The 20,289-nt window shown below is 41.2% G+C and overlaps 1 protein-coding gene across 16 annotated transcripts in view; it reads right to left on the reverse strand.

The window, feature by feature from the left end:
* Nucleotides 1-1,639: 1,639 nt before the first annotated feature.
* Nucleotides 1,640-20,289, reverse strand: part of LOC134620884 (peripheral plasma membrane protein CASK-like) — a 48,598-nt gene continuing 29,948 nt past the window's right edge. Inside the window, exons 11-29 of one of the 16 annotated variants that reach the window (XM_063467213.1) lie at nt 19,789-19,806; nt 17,318-17,439; nt 15,495-15,572; nt 15,316-15,396; nt 12,656-12,844; nt 12,121-12,199; nt 11,773-11,858; nt 11,398-11,466; nt 11,248-11,316; nt 11,090-11,125; nt 10,670-10,708; nt 10,064-10,260; nt 8,688-8,803; nt 7,068-7,148; nt 5,407-5,487; nt 5,036-5,238; nt 4,720-4,803; nt 4,327-4,353; nt 1,640-3,504 (exon numbers count right to left, since the gene is read on the reverse strand). In XM_063467213.1, the coding sequence (XP_063323283.1) occupies nt 3,328-3,504; nt 4,327-4,353; nt 4,720-4,803; nt 5,036-5,238; nt 5,407-5,487; nt 7,068-7,148; nt 8,688-8,803; nt 10,064-10,260; nt 10,670-10,708; nt 11,090-11,125; nt 11,248-11,316; nt 11,398-11,466; nt 11,773-11,858; nt 12,121-12,199; nt 12,656-12,844; nt 15,316-15,396; nt 15,495-15,572; nt 17,318-17,439; nt 19,789-19,806 (1,832 nt within the window). In that variant the 3' untranslated portion in view covers nt 1,640-3,327. Of the gene's footprint in view, nt 3,505-4,326; nt 4,354-4,719; nt 4,804-5,035; nt 5,239-5,406; nt 5,488-7,067; nt 7,149-8,687; nt 8,804-10,063; nt 10,261-10,669; nt 10,709-11,089; nt 11,126-11,247; nt 11,467-11,772; nt 11,859-12,120; nt 12,200-12,655; nt 12,845-15,315; nt 15,397-15,494; nt 15,573-17,317; nt 17,443-19,788; nt 19,807-20,289 lie in introns of all 16 variants that reach the window. The other 15 variants (XM_063467212.1, XM_063467214.1, XM_063467210.1 and 12 more) reach the window with 15 other exon arrangements.

Raw genomic sequence — 20,289 nt, forward strand, 5'->3', positions numbered from 1 at the left:
AAGCTCCGTCGCTGCTTTGATATTCATTATCCTGAACTCGATGTGAACTCAGGAATTTTTTTTTATCTGATGGAGCAGCTGAGTTGAGCACACAGTACTTTGAGAGGTTGTTTCTCAGTAGCACTGATAGATTAATGATGGTTAGTGTTTGTTCATATAACAAACACAATGGTAACACTGTAAGCCACAATATGCTTAAGCTAACCACAACATGACATTTCTAGAGCAGACATGATTTGAAACTAGAGCAGAGGATATTTTATCTGATCTGTTGAAGCAGCTGAATCGGATGAAATGAGGTTTTAATGACCTCGCGTGTTCAACTATCTGTTACACCTGTCACCTCTGAGGCCGTGCGGTCTACTTTTATTGACCAGGCGTTTTTCTCCCCTTGAAAACTGAGCTGTTAATCAATACAGACGTGGAACGATTCATTTTTAATAGATCTTTGATCAATGTCATGCCCACAAGGAAAGTATTATAAAGTGTAGATTTTAGTCTTTTAAAGCCTGAATATATTAATATGTCACTGAATGCATAAAAAATTATAATGTAACTTGCTGCAGTTTCTTAATTTATAGTGTGCATGTTATTTATTGATCCCATTTTCACGACAGTTCACTAGAATTCTTAGTTTTATTTTTTTATTAACTTAATTTTTTATTTAATTAAAAATTTTGCACTATTTTGTTTTACAGCCTTCAGTATGGGAGTGTGGTTCTTTTAAGTGTAATGATACTATTTTCACTTTGATTCTTTATGCTGCTGCTGTAACAGTAATTACACCCTGAGTGTCAACATGTGAATATCTCACATGAATGTACACTGACGATTCTGTAAGTTATGTCATGTTGATTTATTATTTTTAAGTTGTAAAATTGTCCTTTTTTTTTTTTATTTCCCCTTCACCGTATTTATTTTTGTACCTTGAATATCACCCAACCGAAGAAATGTAACAGAGCGTCGGCTCATCTCAGCCTTCAGGAAATGCACTGTTGGACAGTCGAGCTGTAAATTATACTATTTAATGATTTACTATTTCATATGTGCAAGGAGGATTAGTGTAAGTTAGATTTTATTTCTTTAGGATTTTCATATATTTGAGGCACGATGATTTCAAGTTTGCAGCTCGGAATTGTTGAATTTTGTTGCTCATGAATTTCAGTCTAACACTTCCAATCTGAAAGCTTATTAACAAACTTTATTTTATGGCACTTCAAATGCAAACCCAGTCATTTGCATAAAGAAGTAGTGAATAAATGTTAAAAAAAATTGATGAGATAAACATAAAATATGACTTGAAAATAATAAAAAAAAATGTAAATTAAAATGTAAAATGTAACAAGAAAGCATATTAATAGTTATTTATATTGTACAACAAATGTAAATACAGACAAAAGCAAATTTGAGCCTACATTTTATTTTGAATATTTTTAATTGGATATTAATGAGTAATTTTTTAAAAGTGCTTTGGTCTATTATATATTTATCCTCTAATTATTTGTTTTGCTCTCCTTTAAAAAATAGAGTTTCAAGTTAAAATTTTTGATTAAAAAAAAAAAACTCTGTAAGTACACCCACACAGCAACCTCCACCCGCGCTCACTTTCACATCTGAAATAAGACGCCAGACGCTGCGGTTTACTTTAAACACGTAAAAGGAAATATATTTTTTTTTAAAAATGAAATAACAAAAAAGAACAACATTTCATACAGAAGAGCTGCTTTTCTCATTTGCAGAGGTAATTTACACAGGACTTGAAATGAAGACACTTTACTCAAAGTGGCACAACGGCAGCCAAACCACAGCTTGGAATATTGACTTTTTTTATTATTACTATCATTATTGTTTTCCACTCCTCGAGCCTTCAACTGATGTGCCATACATGTAGGAGTGTGTTGTGCCACTTGTGGTAAAGCATGAGGAGGTTATGTCACATACTGAGCTTCTTTTAAGGGTTAATATACACTGGCTCTTGGTAATTCACTCATGACGTACGCACCATTGAAACATTTACACACAAAATTTTAATTTTCTCTCCCCCCAGAAAAACAAGAATTCTCCTTTATTTATTTTTTTAAATATTTTTGAAGACAACAGTTAACAGTTCCAAAAATGGTGGCTCTACGATTGGACCGATCTCACCTACGCGAAGCCCTGTCCTTCCACACAAACATTTCAACAAGCATGGCTCACTGAGTGTTAGGAGAGAAGAAAATGGTTGTCGTGGCGCCGGTCTGCCTTGCAGAAAACAGGGGTGTGCATAGGTGTTAGCCACTTCTTCCCCAAGGCTCTGATAAGGCAGTTTTTCTTTTATTTTTTTTTACCGTTGTTGTTTTTGCTTCCACTTCAGGAGTCGTGTTTAGTGGTGAATGTCAGTGCTTTTATTTCTTTATTTTTTTCATAGCTGGTAACGTCTCAAAAACGAACTTCTAGGTCCACCGATTCGCATTTTGTGTACAAGGGAGCAGAGTAAAGACAGCCAGAGAAGAGCAGGCGAGACGTCGTGAAAACCGAGATGACAGAATGCAGCACGCGTTTTCTTCATTGTCCATTTTGTGCAAACTGAGATGTAAACAAAGACCATCAAAGGCTGGGGAAGGAAGCATAGGACGTCAGGCTACAGCAACACGAGGAGAGACGACAGAGGGGTGCAAGTGTGCTCATTCAACAAACTGAAAGGCACAGAGGGCCGGTAAAATAAATAAGAGCTGAGGGAGAAAGAAAATGCCAAGTTTCCTGTGCTTTTCGTGTCACTCTAACTTGGACGTGGAGCTGAGGGAATCGGTTGTCGCCACTATAGCAGCTTCTAATGTGCTTCAGAGTTCGGCCTGCTTGTCACAGGAGCCGAGGAGATTAGAGGGGAGAACAGAGTACCACAAGGAGTGCTTTAAAAGGTCAACACGCACACAGGCAACCCCATAAGACTGCTTTATGGTCATGCTTGCTATTGTCTTTCCAATATTACCATCCATCATCAATTACAAAAGAAAAAGTACAAAATATCTACTACACTGCCCCACCACTCCCCACCATTCAACTATATTAGGACAGAACCATATTCACTTAGTTTTTTAGTCATTTATATATATATATGTATATATTTACACTATGCCTTTCAGGCTGTTGAGAAAAGGGGCGAGGAGGAGGATGAAGAAGTCTCGGTAATGAGACATCAGTCATTAGTTTCTTTGTTTCTCTCTTCTTCAATAACAGTTTATCTACAGAAATGCGATTCTGATGAGAGATGTGATTCAGAGTTTAGATTCCACGTTGAATCGGAGATGGATCGTCGAGGGCGATGAGCGAGTTGCCGTTGAGTGTATGTCAGTAGACCCAGGAGACGGGAACCCACTGAGGAGTGGTGGACACCAGGTCCACGGCCTCCTCCAGCAGGCGGATGGTGTCGTCGATCTCGTTGTTGATGATGGTCTGGTCAAAGTAGTGAGCGTAGGTTTGCTGCAGCATCTCCGACTCCTTCTGTAGCCGCTGAAGAGATTCGTCCTGGTGGAGTGAGGGGGGAGAGAGAGTGACATCAGTGCCTGGCTTTGGCTGAAGTACAACTGTGTGATGTGCTTCGAGGCTCCAGTTCACCTTTGGAGTGGTGGAAAAAACGCTGTTCTTAAACTGACCGTCAAGATTTTAGATAATGTTGCACCCACATTTTCTGCTTCAATTATTTAATGATGTGTTAATATTACATAAAGCAGGTAAGATAAGTCCCAGGATGTGGCTTTTGTAATAGTTTGAACTGGAAAAAGGAAGAACTGAGTGAATATATAACCCAATCATCTAATTAATAGATGGCTCTTAAATAACTGCAGTATTTCTAGGGGTTAAATTGAACTAAGCAGTTGTCTTTTAAATAAGTCTTATATACTAGGAAATGATGGAGTTAATATCTATGAGAGAAGTCTATAAGAATAAAGATGTAACCTCATTTGAAATGGAGTTCAGCTCAGTGTTAGGGCTCAGGCCCTTGCCCTGTTCACTATATTTAATTGAAAAAACCTTAAATTTAAAGTGTGTTTCTCAGAAATACTCCAACCAGATATTTACCCCAGTAACAGTTCTGAATACGAGGAAGGGAAAATGGAAGAGGGAGGTGGAAGCCTGATGAAACAACAAGGCGTGAAGTTGCATCACAAATGAAAAGGCACCCAAACAAGGGCATTATTGGAGGGATTAGAGGAATTAGAAGAAATCAAAAGGTAGAGGAGTGAACGAAGCTAGACTGCTGCTATTTAAACAAACACAGAGGGGCACAGATGCTTTTCTACAGTCTCCAAACAACAAGTGAACTCGCACCATTTAATTTGTACTTACAGGCAGTTTCCTGCACCACTTTGGGATCTTGAGTGCACATGAAAATAGGCATGCCAAAGGAAACACAAACATGCTTAAAGCAAACTGAGCACGTGCAGTGAGAGGAACGCACAGGACGACAGAAATGGAAATTAAGACGCTGTTTTACGTTGGGCTGTCCAGTTTGAATTCAGTGTGTGGTCCTTTGACCCCTAACAGCAATTACGCTAAAGCAGCACCCTCTTGATTTAGATATGTAATGATGCTCTCATCAGTTTTCTTTCAACAACACACCATCATAATTCAGACTAGAAAGCCAGTGTAACTGTGCCATAAGTATGAACTTGGTTAGTATGTGCAGCGAAACATAACTGCCCAAGATGGGAAGCGCAAGTATAACAGAGAAGACCATACCTCAGTCATGCCGGGGGTGATGGTGGGAGCCGCGATGAAGACGACGTATGGAGCAAACTCAGCTGTCCTGAGGATCTTTAGCGCCTGATGAGGAAAGAAAATCTTAAACTGTGTAATTTACAAAGTGGCACATGAGACTGTTCTATCAGTGGAGTTTTTTTATACTGCCCAGACCTAATATGCGAATAAGTAAATTACTGCAAGTTCCAACATAAGGGTACTTTCACTTGAACTTATACTTGGCTTCTAGAGGAGATGGCTAGTTTTGGGGGACTTCTGGTTGTAGCAAGAAAATGTCCGGGCCGAGATGACTTGCCTGTGGCTCGACGTCTAGGATGGAGATCATGCCCTGTGCATGGATCTGCCTGATAGTCTCCAGCCTGGTTCCATACATGGCATCCTCATGGCTGCCATACTCCAGGTAGTCGTTGTTGCTGATGTCCTGCATCATCTGCTCGTGAGAAACAAAGTAGTAGTTCTTTCCGTTCTCCTCGTCTTTCTTGGGAGGCCGAGTTGTGTCTGAGACAGAAGAGATGAATATAGAAGTTACACTCCCGATGATGACATTGTTGTGTTGTAACGGGTCAAACAGGAGAATCCACTTTGAAATTTAAATGTTTGAGTCATTAGTTTGCTGTCCAATCGTAACAAGAGCTTGTTGTGGAAGTATTTAGATCTTGCTCTTACGAGGAATAGGGTAGGCAAAGCGGTCGGGATGTTTGGTGATCAGCGTGTTCTTGATGTGCCTCCGACCAACTCCGTGTGCACCTGAATCAAAGTAGAAAGAAGACATTAAATGCATTAGTGCAGTAACTCCACACAGATCAATCAGTTAGCTTTAAGTCTAAGTTTAGTAAGTTGCAGCGTGCTGACAGGAGTCCTTGCAAATCTACGCTCATTCTTTCTATGATGAAGCATTTATTCTCATGTCCTCCACAGCTGTTGTCTGGTGTCCAGTATTTGCAGAAAAAACCTAATGGATATGTTTTCCGAATTGATCTTTATAGCTGATGCTTTCATTTGCACTCCCTTGTAATTTTAGAAAAGGTAAAACTGATTATTAATCATGCAGCCCAGCACAGTAGCACCTGGTTTAATGTGATCAATGAGCATCATCAGTGTTCCAATCCCCACTCCATTACTCTCTTGTAATTATGAGAGTTTTCTAATAATTACAAGTTCCTGTAATTGCAGCTGGTAATGGCTGATTCAGAATAATACTTTCTGTATGTGCACTTCACAGGCTGTCTGAATCATTGGGCTTTTTTCTGAATAGTTGTTGGTACATCTTAAGTACAAAACAAGAAAGGCTAATTTGGTTGTTTGGAATAGAAATAAACAAGCCAGACCGACAGGTTTACTTTGCAGTGTAGAGTTATTACACTAAGGTGGCAGCATCTCACCTGCCCACAAATATAACACTTACTGATAAATGACGTCTCTGCTCAGAGTTTGTCTCTAGTTAACATTTAAAGGATATAAAGGTGTATTCAAATGCTGTGATGTGTATTTGTTTCCTGTTTTAAATGCACTGGAGATGTTACTTAGATTATCCTTTTTGATATTCAAGCATTAGCTTTACCTTTTTAACTATGATGGTTAACTAAGCACACACAAGCTGAAAACATAAATCAGAGCAACAAAAGTACATTTTTTGTCACACCTGAATGATATTTAAGTACACGTGCAGACTTCAGGAAAGTGTAAGGAAGGCACTTTACTAAACACTGCAGGTTTTCTAATCATTAGATGGTTTGATGTTCAGTCCCCAAGTGAAAGATGGATGTGCTTCAGTGCCCAAAAACACTATCTTCTGCCATTTATCTGGTTTTGAGGCAGCGCCTCTTGCCCCAGTCTACTCCCAATCAGAAACCCAAACACCTAACTGGCTCCTCTCAGGCAGCAGCAGTAGTTCTACTCTTAGTTCCTCCAAAATGACCTAACCTGCAGCCTTTGGTCAAAGGTTAGGATGGAGATGTAGCTGTAATTTGACAGCTTTGCTGTCCATCTGAGCTCTCTTCACCGCAACAGACCAGTGCAGCATCTGCATAACTGCAGACACTGCACTAATCCCACCGTCAGCCTCTAGCCCCTTTCTTGCCTCACTTGTGAACAAGTTAGCTATACTTAAACTCCTCCACCTGGGACACCAACTTACAGTGGATTTATACTCTGTTAAATCTACACCATAGGCACGCTGTAACCACAAACCCCTCGGAAAGCCTTACGGCACAACCTGATGTGCAACTACAAAAGTATCTGGAAAAGCAGAAGAGGTACTGAACGGGCCAGTCGTGCAGGCTGCATGGTTTGTAGTTGTAGTCATTTGCTTTTCTGTGTTTACTTACCAAGTAAAACCAGCGTTTTTCTCTTAAATGACGGCAGTTTAACCACCTCCTCGTATGTTACCAGATCTAGTTGATCAAACACTGCATCAGAGAATAAACAGGATTAGCTATAAGTATGAAGAGGGCATGCGTTACATGGAAATGCTAATTATAATGGACAGTATGAACTACTTAAACATGTTTTAGCGTATAAAATTAACTCCATAGATGAATTTTGAAGCGTGTGCTTAACAAATGAATGCCTTGTTCTCTCTGGTAGGCATGACTTAGACCGCTGCAAAACACAGCAGCCCTCCAATAAATCCTGCTTCATCAAACCTCATGTTGCCACTGGGTATGTTGTTGCTCCTAACTTTATATGAAGCAACACCTTTTGTAAAACTCCAGCCTTCATGAAGCAGAATGTATCACAGGGCTCTTTTCAGATCACTGTGGTGTCAGATGGGTGTACCTAATAAGGTGTCTAAGGGAACACATGCAATGCTGATGCTAATGAGATTAACATTCATTCCAATGTTTTGTCCCTGTGGCATAAATCAAACCTGGGATTCTCAGTCAGGCGGGCTTGAATTATTCAAATGCCGCCATAATGTACACCAACTGCTCATTCAAACAGGCACACCCGATGAAGGTCGAATGCCTCGAGAAAGCATTAAAGCCTACTTATTTGCACTAACCTTGTTAAAACAGAGAAACCGAATCAAGCTGACTAACATCTCTTTAATCTGAATTACAAACTAGAGCAGCTCATAACAAGTCTGACAAAGCCGCTGTCATTCAAAAGTCAAGGAGACATCAGGAAGAGGACGAGGCATGAAAGCAGAGAGAAGGAAGAAATACGTAGAAGCTGGATGCCAGCTCTCTGGAGTTACTTACATGCAGCCATGTCATTGGGTAAGAGACAGCATGAAATATGGACAAAGGGTGGGAGCGGAAGGGTTAATAAAAAGACACCATAAAAGAAGACAAATCAAACAAAAACCACCATAACAAAACTTGTTAACAGAGCTGTTAGTCACTGAAAATGAGGTCAAATTGAGACGGCAGCAGAAGAGGTCTGTCAGAGGGAAAAGGCAACAGACATGCAACAGTTACACATACAGGATCATCTACAGTCACTACAGCAGGGGCAACAGTGCCGTTACAAGGTTAGCAATAATCACTCTTCATCACTTCAGTTGAAATGACATGCGTCACAGTACTTCCTTTTTATTACCCAAACAAGATATTAAGATTGTGACTGCACATTTATTCATCTACTGCACATTATCAAGGAGTTATAGGAAAACAGTTGAGACTATTCAATGTAGCTTAGTTATATAAATGAATGAATAAGTACCTGGGCAGGGGTGTTCTTGAGTACAGCAATACTTGATAGCTATTAAACCTTTGCTTATGAATCAAAGATCTCAGAAAATATTCTTGTTTTAGTGAAAAAGCTTCACCGCCAGGCTGCCTGACAGGACTTGACAATATCAGGGACTAGTGCCTGTCACCATCACCACTGCAACCCCTAATTAGGGTCAAATGTCCAACCACCTCATATTACAGTTTTGCATTAGTGAGCTGTCAAGTTAAATGCTTACAGTGAGTGAGTGTTAGTGTGACTTGTTGGCTTACCTGCGTTGTGCTTGGCCAGGTATTTGTCTTTGTACTGTTTCTTCTTCTTGCCAAACCAGGTACAACTGGCCTGCTGTTCCTGTTTGGTCTTCTCCATTGCTATACATGCCACACGCCTGAAAGCAACACATGCACTGTTGAATGGCCACATGTGACCGAAGGTAAATGTCAGCATGTGAGTGTAGAAGGAATTTAGCTTTTTACAATAATGCAGAGGGGAATCATTTAAAAGAGCTTTTATCCTGCTTTACATTTATTTATGCACACTGACACAAGCACCAGTATTATGGAGGGACTAATGTTGTGAAACTACCTCCATCCCCCTCTAGGATACTGGTTAGTTCCAGGCTTGAATCCTGGCAGGGGTGCCTGGCTTCACAAAGACTTCATGGCCAACATAATAAGGTGTGTTTTAAAATAAAAAGCTTCAGTCACTGATATGCATTTATATTTTAAACTACAAACTTGTATTTTGATCTTTGTGATCAACACAGTGCATATTTGTGAACTTGTGTGGTGACTGCCTATCGTACCCTGGCTACTTGACCAGTGTGGTTCAGATGAACTCGGGCATGTAATGCCATCACTAACCACAGCAAACACAACAGGAAGCAAGACACTGAAATTTACTCAGGCCCAGATTGTAAAATGTAGGTCAGTGGAAGGAGGACCAATCATGCTTATTGTTAGTACAATGTTAATACAACTCACATTTAACAAATAAAGGCTGTCAGATTTTAAGACACTGGACATTTGACAACACTACACAATTACAGGTTACATTTTATTGTTCTCGTCAATGCAGTCTGGGATTCACACACAAACACTCCTTATTTTCAAAGGCTAATCGCTGCTAACCGGCCAGCCCGTCTCTTCCTGCCTGTTTTCCTTCTGTATGGCCAGCTCACTGTGGCATTCTGCATCTACACAGGAGCGCAGAGGCCAGGCTGAATCCATCCTGCAGCAGGTGCAGAACTGGCGCATGTGCTGCTGCAGGGGAGTAGTAAACTATTTAAGCTCTCTGTCCCCAGATAACAGGATTTCTGTTCCTCAGTTTGTCTTTAAATAACAATAACATTACAAAGACAGAGTGCCTAGTTTTAATAGTTGTACTACACAGCATGAGTACAGCAAGAACAGTAGTCTAAGTACATTTGTACTGTAAGGGCATCTGTGAGGTCATCCTTCAGAACCATGTTTCTTGTACACAATCACCAGCTGTCATGTTATTAGAGCTGCATCTGTAATCACTCAGGATAGTCTGGATATTTTTACTATTTAGCGGCCCTCCATTAACTTCATCAGAAAACTCCATAACAACTAAGACTTGCTACAGTTTTAGCTTCAAACTGGCGTTGAATGTTTGCTGTACTCACCATTCCTGCAGTTCAGGTGAGGGGATGAGTCCTGCTGTGCCATTCTTGGTGTTCTCCAGCTTTCCTTGCCACCAGTTGTGGTCATCCTTGGAGATGATCTGAATGATGTCACCTACCCGGAAGCGGATGCCGGCCTCCTTGCATGGGATGAGGTCGTCTTTTGCCGGGTCGTACTCAAACTGAGCGCGTACATAAATCTGTAGGTGCAGAACAGTGAGAAAAGCCTACATTAGGTGAGGAGAGGATGACAAGGCAAGCTGCCCTTATGAAGAGACTGGCTGCTACACTGGTAAGTAGTCAGAAATAAGACAGCAGTACAAAAGCCAGAGCAGGAAAAAGCACAGACACTCAGACTGATGAACAGCGGGACTAACGTGATCAAACAAAGAGCTTTGCTGCGTCTCTGCCTGCGGGTGGATTCGTTGGCTTGTGCACATACATCCATATTCTCTCTACTGATGAACTATTATGAAACCTAAGCTTTGACAGCAAACATGGGATCTAAGCACCATTACGATGAGGAACCAAACTTTGCGGGGCAGGGAGGGGAGGGCTGAGAGGAGTCGGGATCTACTTCTACGGAGGGTCCACCAAGCTCCATCTTACCTTGATGGACAATTTGTCCTTGATAGCAGGTCTGCAGATCTATGGGGTTGAGAGCATCACACACACACATACAGTATATCATGCAGTAGAAAATGTCGGGGGGAGTCAAGAAAAAGGTTATGAGGAACCCATACAAAAATACAAAGTTTGTGCTGCATTTTATATACATGTGTGTGTGTGTGATGATGGACTTTATCATGCAGAGGATATAAATGACAACTTTTGTTCTATAGTATGTGCTCTCTCTTGCTCTCTCTCTCTCTGATGGAGGCCCTACAGTGAAGACCAAGACTTGGTGTAATCAGAACAGGTGGAATGCAAAGGCGGGAAACACGAGTGATGTAGGTACATACATGCTGTGTAAGCACACTGTTGCATCGGGGGAGTGCACGTGTGGTGTAAACAATTAGGAAATCTTACCTGACGGCCTTTAGGCTGAATAGTCGATGGCAGGTCCTATTTGGCAACATACAAAGAGACTTTTAGTATTTTAAGAGAATGATCTTAATCCAGATCCATTATCAAGATGATTTGTTGCTATGAGCTTTCACTTTTGGTCACCGTTACGCTGAACGTACCAGGATGGAGCTGGTCACACTAGCATGACCATTTGCAGGTGACTGTCGAGATAAATCCGGAGACTCTTTCTGCAACGGGAAATAGAAACCTAAGGATTTAATTCCCCACAATGCATGTGAAACAAAATGTGTGCACTGATAGTTTTGTACCTCACAAGACATTGACTGGGATCGGTAACTGGGCACAATCTTGAAGGTGATGCTTCCCCTCATCTCTCTCTGTGGAGACGAAGAGCATTTTTTAAAATCTTTAACAATTACAATAGTTCAATCACAGAGGGACCACTGTTGCTTTTATTCACTCCCTATTTCTAGTGTCCCCTAGTAGTTTTTTGGACATTAGAAGTAAACAAACAGTTTTAAATGTTATTAATATTCAGGTACAGGTACTAATAATGATGCTACTTGATGCCATCTTTTGGTACAATACATCACTAACATTACATCTTTAACATACTGAATAAATTCAAAGAAATGCAGTGATATCAGCTGAAAAACGGCCTGCTCAGAGCTGGTGTGACCTACCAGCATCTTCTGGAGCTGTTCTACCGTCTGATTAGCAACGCTGATGCCATTAATCTCCCGGATCTCATCTCCTACATGCAGAGTCCCTGAAGTGCAGAAAGAATGGAATTAATAAAGGTTACAAACGAGGCTCGTGGGTGTTGAGACATCAGTATTTCACAAAGCAGAGACTAGGAACACCCCAAGAGCCCAGCCAATGTAGAGTCGCGTTGTGTTGTGTCACATTACCAGAAGTCACTCCAATGTGAGAGGACAACATAAGAACTATCACACTTTGTTACTCACAACACTTACTAGATGAACGAGGACATTTTAAATGGCAATCTCATCACATATGACATGATTTACCTTGTCGATGGATCATCCCACCATGCATGATGCGGGCCACAATGCAGTGGTTGAGGTCGTTCATTTTCAGAGTAATGCCCTGGAACAGACACAGGGTCAGCGCATAGCTATTCAGTTTTTTCAATTCAAGTTTATTTACATAGCACCAAATCATAAGAACAGCTGACTCAAAGCACTTTATATTGTAAGGTAAAGACCTTATGATACTACAAAGAAAACCAACAATCATATGAGGAAGTGCTTTGGCGACAGTGGAAAGGAAAAACTCCCTTTTAACAGCAAGAAACCTCCAGGGCGGCTATCTGCCGCGGCCAGTTGGGGGTGAGGGGAAGAAGACAGGACAAAGACGCTGCTAATGACCAGATGACAGCGTTTTCATTAGCCTCTGTGCCACACCCATCATTATTCTCTTCTATTAGAAATAATGCTGAACCACAAATAATCGCAGTAGCTGTAGCTAATTTAGTTCCCACTGTTGTTGACATAGAAAAGGTTTTAACTCTAGGTTTCTGAAATGTGAGCTTCCTGCACACACCATGGGCTCATCTGTGTTCTTCTGAAACTGAACCAGCCGAACCCTGGTGACATTTTCCAAGTCCATGTCTCCGTTGGTGCTGTCTGGGGAGTCTCCGTTCAGGTACGGTGAAGTAGGCGGGGGAGTCACCCTCAACGCCTCGTCGCTGTACACCTCGTGTGCCACCACATCGTGGGTCTGCAGCAGAGCCTGGACACAAACACTCAGTGTTAAGACTTGCAGACAATGACAGCTCTTTCCTGTTTTGGATGGTGGTGTGTATTGATCTGCCTTGTTTGCTTGTATATTTCCTCTTTCATCCTGCAAGGGGGTTAACCGAGAATGAAAATAAAGAGAAGCTTTATTTTCAGCAGCATGTTTTTGAGCTGTCTGCTCGCCTTGCTCTTTGAAAGTTTCATTTTCAGGTATTTTCTGTGAAACACTTTGGTACTCCTGTCTGTGACGAGCACTTTATAAATACATGTTGCTCATTTGTGTTCTTTATGACATCAAAACCTTTAAGGGAATTTCTACATGTGACAAATACTGAACTCAAGGATGAACTAATTACAGTTAGGTGGTTTAAAAAAAAAAAAGGTCATTGTGACCTCAACAAAAAGCTAACCTAAAAATATAACATTTGCAAATCATGACATTTTACAAATCTGTCTCATAGGTCAAAGATTAACTTCACTGCATCAGCGTGCCCTTTAAAAACATCACCTTAACTAAGAGGTGGAGAAGCTGACTCTCTGGTCCCCACCTATTAAATTACTTCACAAATCTTTCATATATTAGATTCATCCAGACCACAGGTGTCAAACATGAGGCCCAGTAGCCAGAATTGGCCCAGCAGAGACTCTAATTCGGCCCTGCTGGACAGCAATGGAAAAAGTGAAGGAAGGCGTACATTTTGGACTTTTAACTGTATTTTCATGAGTTTAACAGCTTTACCTTCACTCATAAAGATAAAGCCATTAATGCTACACCAGAGTAAATGGGCAAAGAAAATTCAAATGAAATGATGTAAAAGTTCCTGTTTTTAAACACGTTTGTTTCCATTTAAGGTTCATGCTGACAGATTTCTTCCATTAACTACAGCATTTCTTTACCATGTTGAAAAACTGAGATAAAATCGCACTTCTTTTTCTCATATTAAGACATCTCTGGGATTAAATGTGTAATTAAAGTTCCTTACACTGACAGGAGTTTCACTGGTCTGCCCACTTAGGCATCTGGCCCACGATATAAAATGAGTTTGACGTCCCTGATCTAGACAGACAAACTGAGACTGATGTGCAGAAGCACAACAACAAGGCAGCAATTCTCCTTTTTCTTTAAAGGACCCCAGTGTGTGTGGGCCCTATAGATACGTGGGTATTAATGCCATGCTGTTTTAGGGTTATTCTTTCTGGGTGCAGTTTTTGTGTCAGTGCTGAGGCAGAAAATATTGGTTCAAGCTGGCCAAGAAAACATGCTGCAAAATCCCTGTCAAGAGAAGGTACGTGTGAGCACGCACAGTGTTTTTGTACGAGTGTGAAGAGAGTGTGGCTTACACTAATCCTCTTTGGGCACTAATCATGTCACTGACACACAGGGGTTTTTTTTGTTTTTTTAAACATCCACCAGCCCAGCTTGCCAAATGATCACAGCTGCTCATCAGAGCGACAGCATGTACACTGATGATGCATGACAGTCAGGGAGCTTTGGAACAGCTGGCACTAAAGGCTTTTGACTTGCAGCAAAGAGAGCAGCTGAAAAGAACAACTAATAACAAAGACGTTAGTGCGCATTTACAGGACACGTCAACAATGGACTAAATGTTTGATGCCGAATCCCCCTGAATCCTCACCGCTTAAGTCCATAATTAAAGGGAACAAAACACGTCCTTGCATCACTACTTCATAACTGAAGTGATTACTAAAATCATACAGCTCAGAGGAAAAAACTCAAAGGCGTTTTCTGCCCCATGTGCTGCCACACTAAGCCCCTTCACACCAGTTCTGCTAGCAGCACAGTTAAATGTCTGTGGCAGGATTAACCAGGCAGTCAGGTCAGGGTGCAGGACAGGCTAATTGGATTGAACCAAACTTAAAGCATGACAGCTCCAGTTAAGTGTCACATACCGATTCAGCAGAGAGACACACAAACAGCTCGGCTTCTTATGTTTCTAACCCAGATACAGAACAGCAGTACCATCCTACAGCTAGCTGCTGTGGATAGCGATACACACACACACACGCACAGAGTAAAAACAACCCTATTCTGACTTAAATACTTTGTTTAATACAAAGCTACTCTCGACTAGAACCTCAGTACCTTTACATGAAAGCCACCACTAACTTCTTCTAGCTCAGTTTCTATCTTCCAGGTCTTTCATCGGTATCCTCGGCATCCCTTCGTCTCTGGTTTGTACTGGCCGCTAGAATCATCTGACGATAGTCTAGCTGATGCAAAGCCAAAGTATCGGCACTGCTTGCAGGTGGAAGCCCTTTAGTACATGCTCTCTTCAGCTCTGCTGTCTGTGCCTTTCCTGTGCGAGCGCTCACCAAAAGCTCAGGTGCTAAGCAGATTTGTAGCCCAGGGAGTTATGTGGGCTGACAAAAGGACCCAACTTCTGACACAGAAGGCTGTAATCCCAATTCCTAGATTAAGAATGTGTGTGCTGCTGTATATCCCACCATGAAGTGTGGCTGTGTGAGGATCCTCCTGAGCTCCTTGGCCTCCATATTCTCTGGGTAACAGGAGATGGTTTCCAGTACCTGCAGAGGAAAATAAACTTTTAGAGGCAAGCTCATGAAGATCTATAAGCTACACTTCAGAGAATTTAGAAGACATTTTGATTTTTAGATTTCCTCACCTCTTTGGCTCTCTGCACTCCGTCACTTGGAGGATTTCTGATCTGAGGGGACGATCTGGTGTTGATTTTGTCATAAAGCTGAAATAACAGCAACAACAAACAGCTAATGACATTCAGAAGACGATAATGCAAGCAAAGATGGAAAGCCCAAGGAATTGTGTGGAGCATGAATGTGGTTTACAGTGGTCCCTCGCTATAACGCGGTTCACCTTTCGCGGCCTCGCTGTTTCATGGATTTTTTTTGTGCAATTTTGCATGCATTTTTTTTTTTTTTTTTTACAGCGCATTGTGTTCAGCATCCCGATTGACTGTAGACCATTGTCAATCAATCTCCTCCGTGCTGTGTCTCCTGTATAGGGATGGGTATCGTTTAGGTTTTAGCCGATACCAGTACCAAACCGGTACTTTTGAAACGGTGCTCGAACCGGTGCTTAAAGAATGGAGAACACACACTTTGTCCAAAAACCTCTCATGTTTAGCTGTTTTTTTTGTAAAAAGATAACAATCTTAGCCTTTTCTGCAGCTATAGTGCATATATGGTATCACTCTTGGCTGGAAGCAGTGCTTAAACAATGGAAAAAACCACAAACTTTGTCCAAAAACCTCTCATGTTTAGCTGTTTTCCACTTTTTCTTTGGTCATTTTAGCCTTTTTGGCCAGGGTGAAAGGAGTATCTGCCATCAAACAAGAAGACAGCCGCATGTAACTACGACGGTGTTTGCTAGTTCACCTTACATGCATTAATGTAATAACGTGGTTAGCCTACTCAACATAAATTACACACGAACAACATTAAGCTACTCACGTAGAGAAGAACGGCTGCTGCTGTCATCATCATCCGTCATCATTTCTGCTACACTGGCAGGGCTAGGGGCCAGGACTCTACTCTTCGGGGTCTTGGGGGATGTTGCTAACTCCGGGTTCGAGAACAGGCACCGCAGTAGATGTGCTCGGTGTGAGGTCTCGCAGCAAGCTATCAAATACGGTGCATTTCTCGGCTTTTAACAAAATGCTATACGTCGCCAGGTGTTTCATCAGATTCGAGGAGTTACCTCCTTTGCACAGTATCACAGTATCAGCTTGAAGCACTTGTTGCAGGCTGCTGAGTTTGCATATTTTGGTGTGAAGTACAGCCAGACTTTTGACCGCTTCGCCTTGAGCATTTTTAATCTGTAGCTCTGCTCTAAAAGAGCGTACGTACCTGGGCCCGCCTACTACGCTTGCAAAGGTAAAATGATTGGCTAGAATCCAAAGTGTATCACATCTCAGGGGGGAAAAAAAGCACCGAAATAAAGCACCGAAATGTGCGCTGCTTTTCAGTCTGGTTACTACCGTTTATGTCAGAACCGGTGCCCGGTACCCATCCCTCTTCCTGTACAGTACAGAATGCGTTCAGCTTGTCAAATTTACATAAATCTTTGATCGCTAGCAGTGTGACTCTGAAGTGCTGTAGTGTATGTTTGTAAGTTTTCCCCCCAACAAACACAACAATGTCAGTGAAACGTTTTGCACCGTCAAAGACAATCGCTGGACTTATTTTTCTACAAAGGTTTGAACTTTGAGAGTGTTTAAACAAGAGAGAAAAGTGTCAAAATGTTCATGCCTGTCTGAGAAAAGTATATAAAGTGTGTAGTAAGGGGTTTTACAGCCTTAAAACATCTATAATAGTTGTAAAAAATAAAGCTGGCTACTTCGCGGATTTCACCTATCGCGGGTTATTTTTAAGAACGCAACTCCCGCGATAAACGAGGGACCACTGTATTGTTGATTTGTCATGGCACCTACTGGATACTTTAGATACTGCAGAGGAAGCGTTTACTCACATCTAACAGAGTGTGGAGGTGCTGGTCCTGGAAGACGCTGTGCAGGAAGTCCATATCTTTCTCACTGCAGTCTGTCAATGCATGGATCTCCTCTAGACTGTCCAAAACCTGTGATACTGCCCCTGTACACACACACACACACACACACACACACACACACACACACACACACACACACACACACACAGGTTACACACTCCAAATATACACTGACTCACAATTACACAAACATTCACAAGTACACAAAGCAGTCTCTTCAACACTACACAAAATGCAAACACTGAACATGACACACTACCAGAAACAGGCAAAAACACAAACAAAACAAAAACAACAAATTCCACCAAAAAAAAAAAAAAAAAAAAAAAAAAAAAAAATCACAAACAGTACAAGTGAAAACACTGGAATACACACACACACACACACAAACACTCAGAACTATTGAACCCCAAGTACCTGCTGCATCGCCCACACATGCAGCAAAACCAGAGAAACAGCGGTACATGGCATCAATACATCAGAAGAAAGTCAGTTCAAAAAGTCACAGTGTGGATGATGGTTAGGAGCAGCACTCCCAAGGAAAACAAAAAAACAAAAACGCAACACGGAGGGAATTACAATCTGACACACAACGTTATTAAAATTCTTCTCAGGCCGTGTAAACATGAACTTTGTTTTTCTCTCTCACACACACACAAAGTTTAAAAAGGCTCAGAAAGATCACACCTTAAGTGAAACCACAAAAGTGTCACCAATTTAACTCAGTAACACTTCAGCTGACAGTTTGAGAAAGCCTGCGAGGCTAAGACACGACTTCTGTCCTTTATAAAGATAAAGATTACATCTTAATTTAATAAACCGTTAATTATTCAGACTTGCAGACTTGAGGCAGTTTACTATAGGTGAAGCTTTGCTTTAGAGGAGATTGAGCCAGTTTTGCTCAGTTATGAAGGAAGCCTACAAAACTAAGCCCAAAAAAATGAGCTGAAGAAAATACACAAAAAGACTTTGTTCTAAATATGTGCAATTACTGATGAACAGTGGGATAATCGGGACTTCTGTGATGTATGAAAGATGCAGCAGAGGAGAGTTTAAGCTGTTAAAAGCTTCCTCTTTTTTTTAGCACATCTTTGCACGTGCATCATACAAATATAGTGAGAGCTCTTTCTTCAACTTGACCATCAGTCTATTATATAAAAATAGCCGGTGAGTCATAATGTTACAAAACGCAAAGGCTAAAGATTTAAAGAAGAGAATACAACACTTCAAAACTTGAGGCCTTTACACACCGGACGTGGAGGACTGGTGTGAATGTCACATGTGTTAAAAAGATTTTTTTTGGACTCGTATGTTCTCAATGCAGCTGTTCACACTAATCGCACAATTATGCTCAACAAACCAAACTATTTAATAATAAAAAAGGAAACATCACAAAAACACTTAAGGTCATGAAAATTAACTGAAATTTAGCGGTTCAATGACGCATCCACCTTATTTATCGAAAAGTATCGCTATAGGCGATACTGGCCCGTATTTACTTGGTGTCGGATCGATAGCAAAATATTCAGTATCGCACACCACTACTTCCTTTCCTTGTTTAGAAGCATCCGGACCAGCTCATCACTGCTTGATGTGGATTTCATTTTTTTTTTTTTTTTTCACAAGCTCACACATGCAAAAGAATTCTGAATTTCATGTTGTTTCTATCGAAACACGCTTGGTGTGTAAAGGCCTGTACACAGCAATTAAAGGCTGATTTATTAGTGCATGAAGACAATGATGTTTAGTTTACAAATGCAGCTAGAAGTAGTCAAACATGCTATGATAGTGTAATGAGTAATCATTTAAATGGGAACTATTTAATTCATTTCATATTTTTATTCTTGACCTCTATCAGAGCAGCATCTAAGTTCAAGAATGACCTTTGTGTATGTTAGCCGGACCTTGGTGAAATGATAAAAATATAAATAACTCTGTCTATCTAGAGCACAATAAGTGCCCTTTAGTTGCCAGCATAAATTTGGGAGATAAATTGGTTTACAGAAAGCTGTGTGCACCAGTAAAAAGCAGCTCGCTCTGAAAAGTGGAGATAAAAGATCTTATTGTTAGTCAGGACACTGAGGATGCAAGCATCTTATCATCTTTACTTTTGTTTTTGCTCACTGTACAAACTACTCATCAGCACGTCTTAATCTGGTTTTCAAAGCTTCACGTTGCCACAATAATGGAAATGCATGTGTTTCATCTTCACAAGTCAAAAGGAAGCAGTCAGAATAAACACACACCAGAGCAAAATAAGTTCTTTAAAGAGGAGACAGCAGAGGAGACAGAGGGGGCACAGAGGCATGGAGGATTAATACCCACATCATTCAACACATGGGAGAAATGCAACTACAGATCAAGTGATGTCACGGTGATATCACACATCCACAATCTATGAGGGGGGGGGTAAGAGGAGGGGGTATACGTACTTTCAGCAGCTAGCAGTCCTACAGAGAGCACAGCAGAAGGAGAAAACAACACCAAAGAAAGAGAAGCTGAGATTAGAGGAGGTTTAAAAGCAACTACGGCTGCAGAGATGAACAAAAAACAAAACGCAGCTACGGCAGACAGAGAGAATCAGCAAAAGCAGCTAAATTTGGACAAAGTCTGCCGAGCTGCTGCGGGGATCTACAACACAACACGTCTAGTCGAGCAACATGTCTGAAGCAACACAGCTGCAAAAATAAAACAGTCACCAGGAAGCATGACTGCAGCAGACTGCCAGCCTCAGCACAACGGACACACGAGTCCACGCGGCTGCAGCAGCTGCTTTTACAGCACAAACTCGGAAAAAACAAAAAAATAAATAATGAAACAAAACTGGCTCATTAGACTGATCCCGCTGATTAGCTGACACTGAAACGCACTCGGTTTCTATCGTTTATAACTGGGCCGGGTTTCTTTGTGCTGCTCAGCTCTGGCCGGCACGG

Source organism: Pelmatolapia mariae, linkage group LG23, assembly GCF_036321145.2.
Source record: "Pelmatolapia mariae isolate MD_Pm_ZW linkage group LG23, Pm_UMD_F_2, whole genome shotgun sequence".
In the NCBI taxonomy this organism is placed as follows: Eukaryota; Metazoa; Chordata; class Actinopteri; order Cichliformes; family Cichlidae; genus Pelmatolapia; species Pelmatolapia mariae.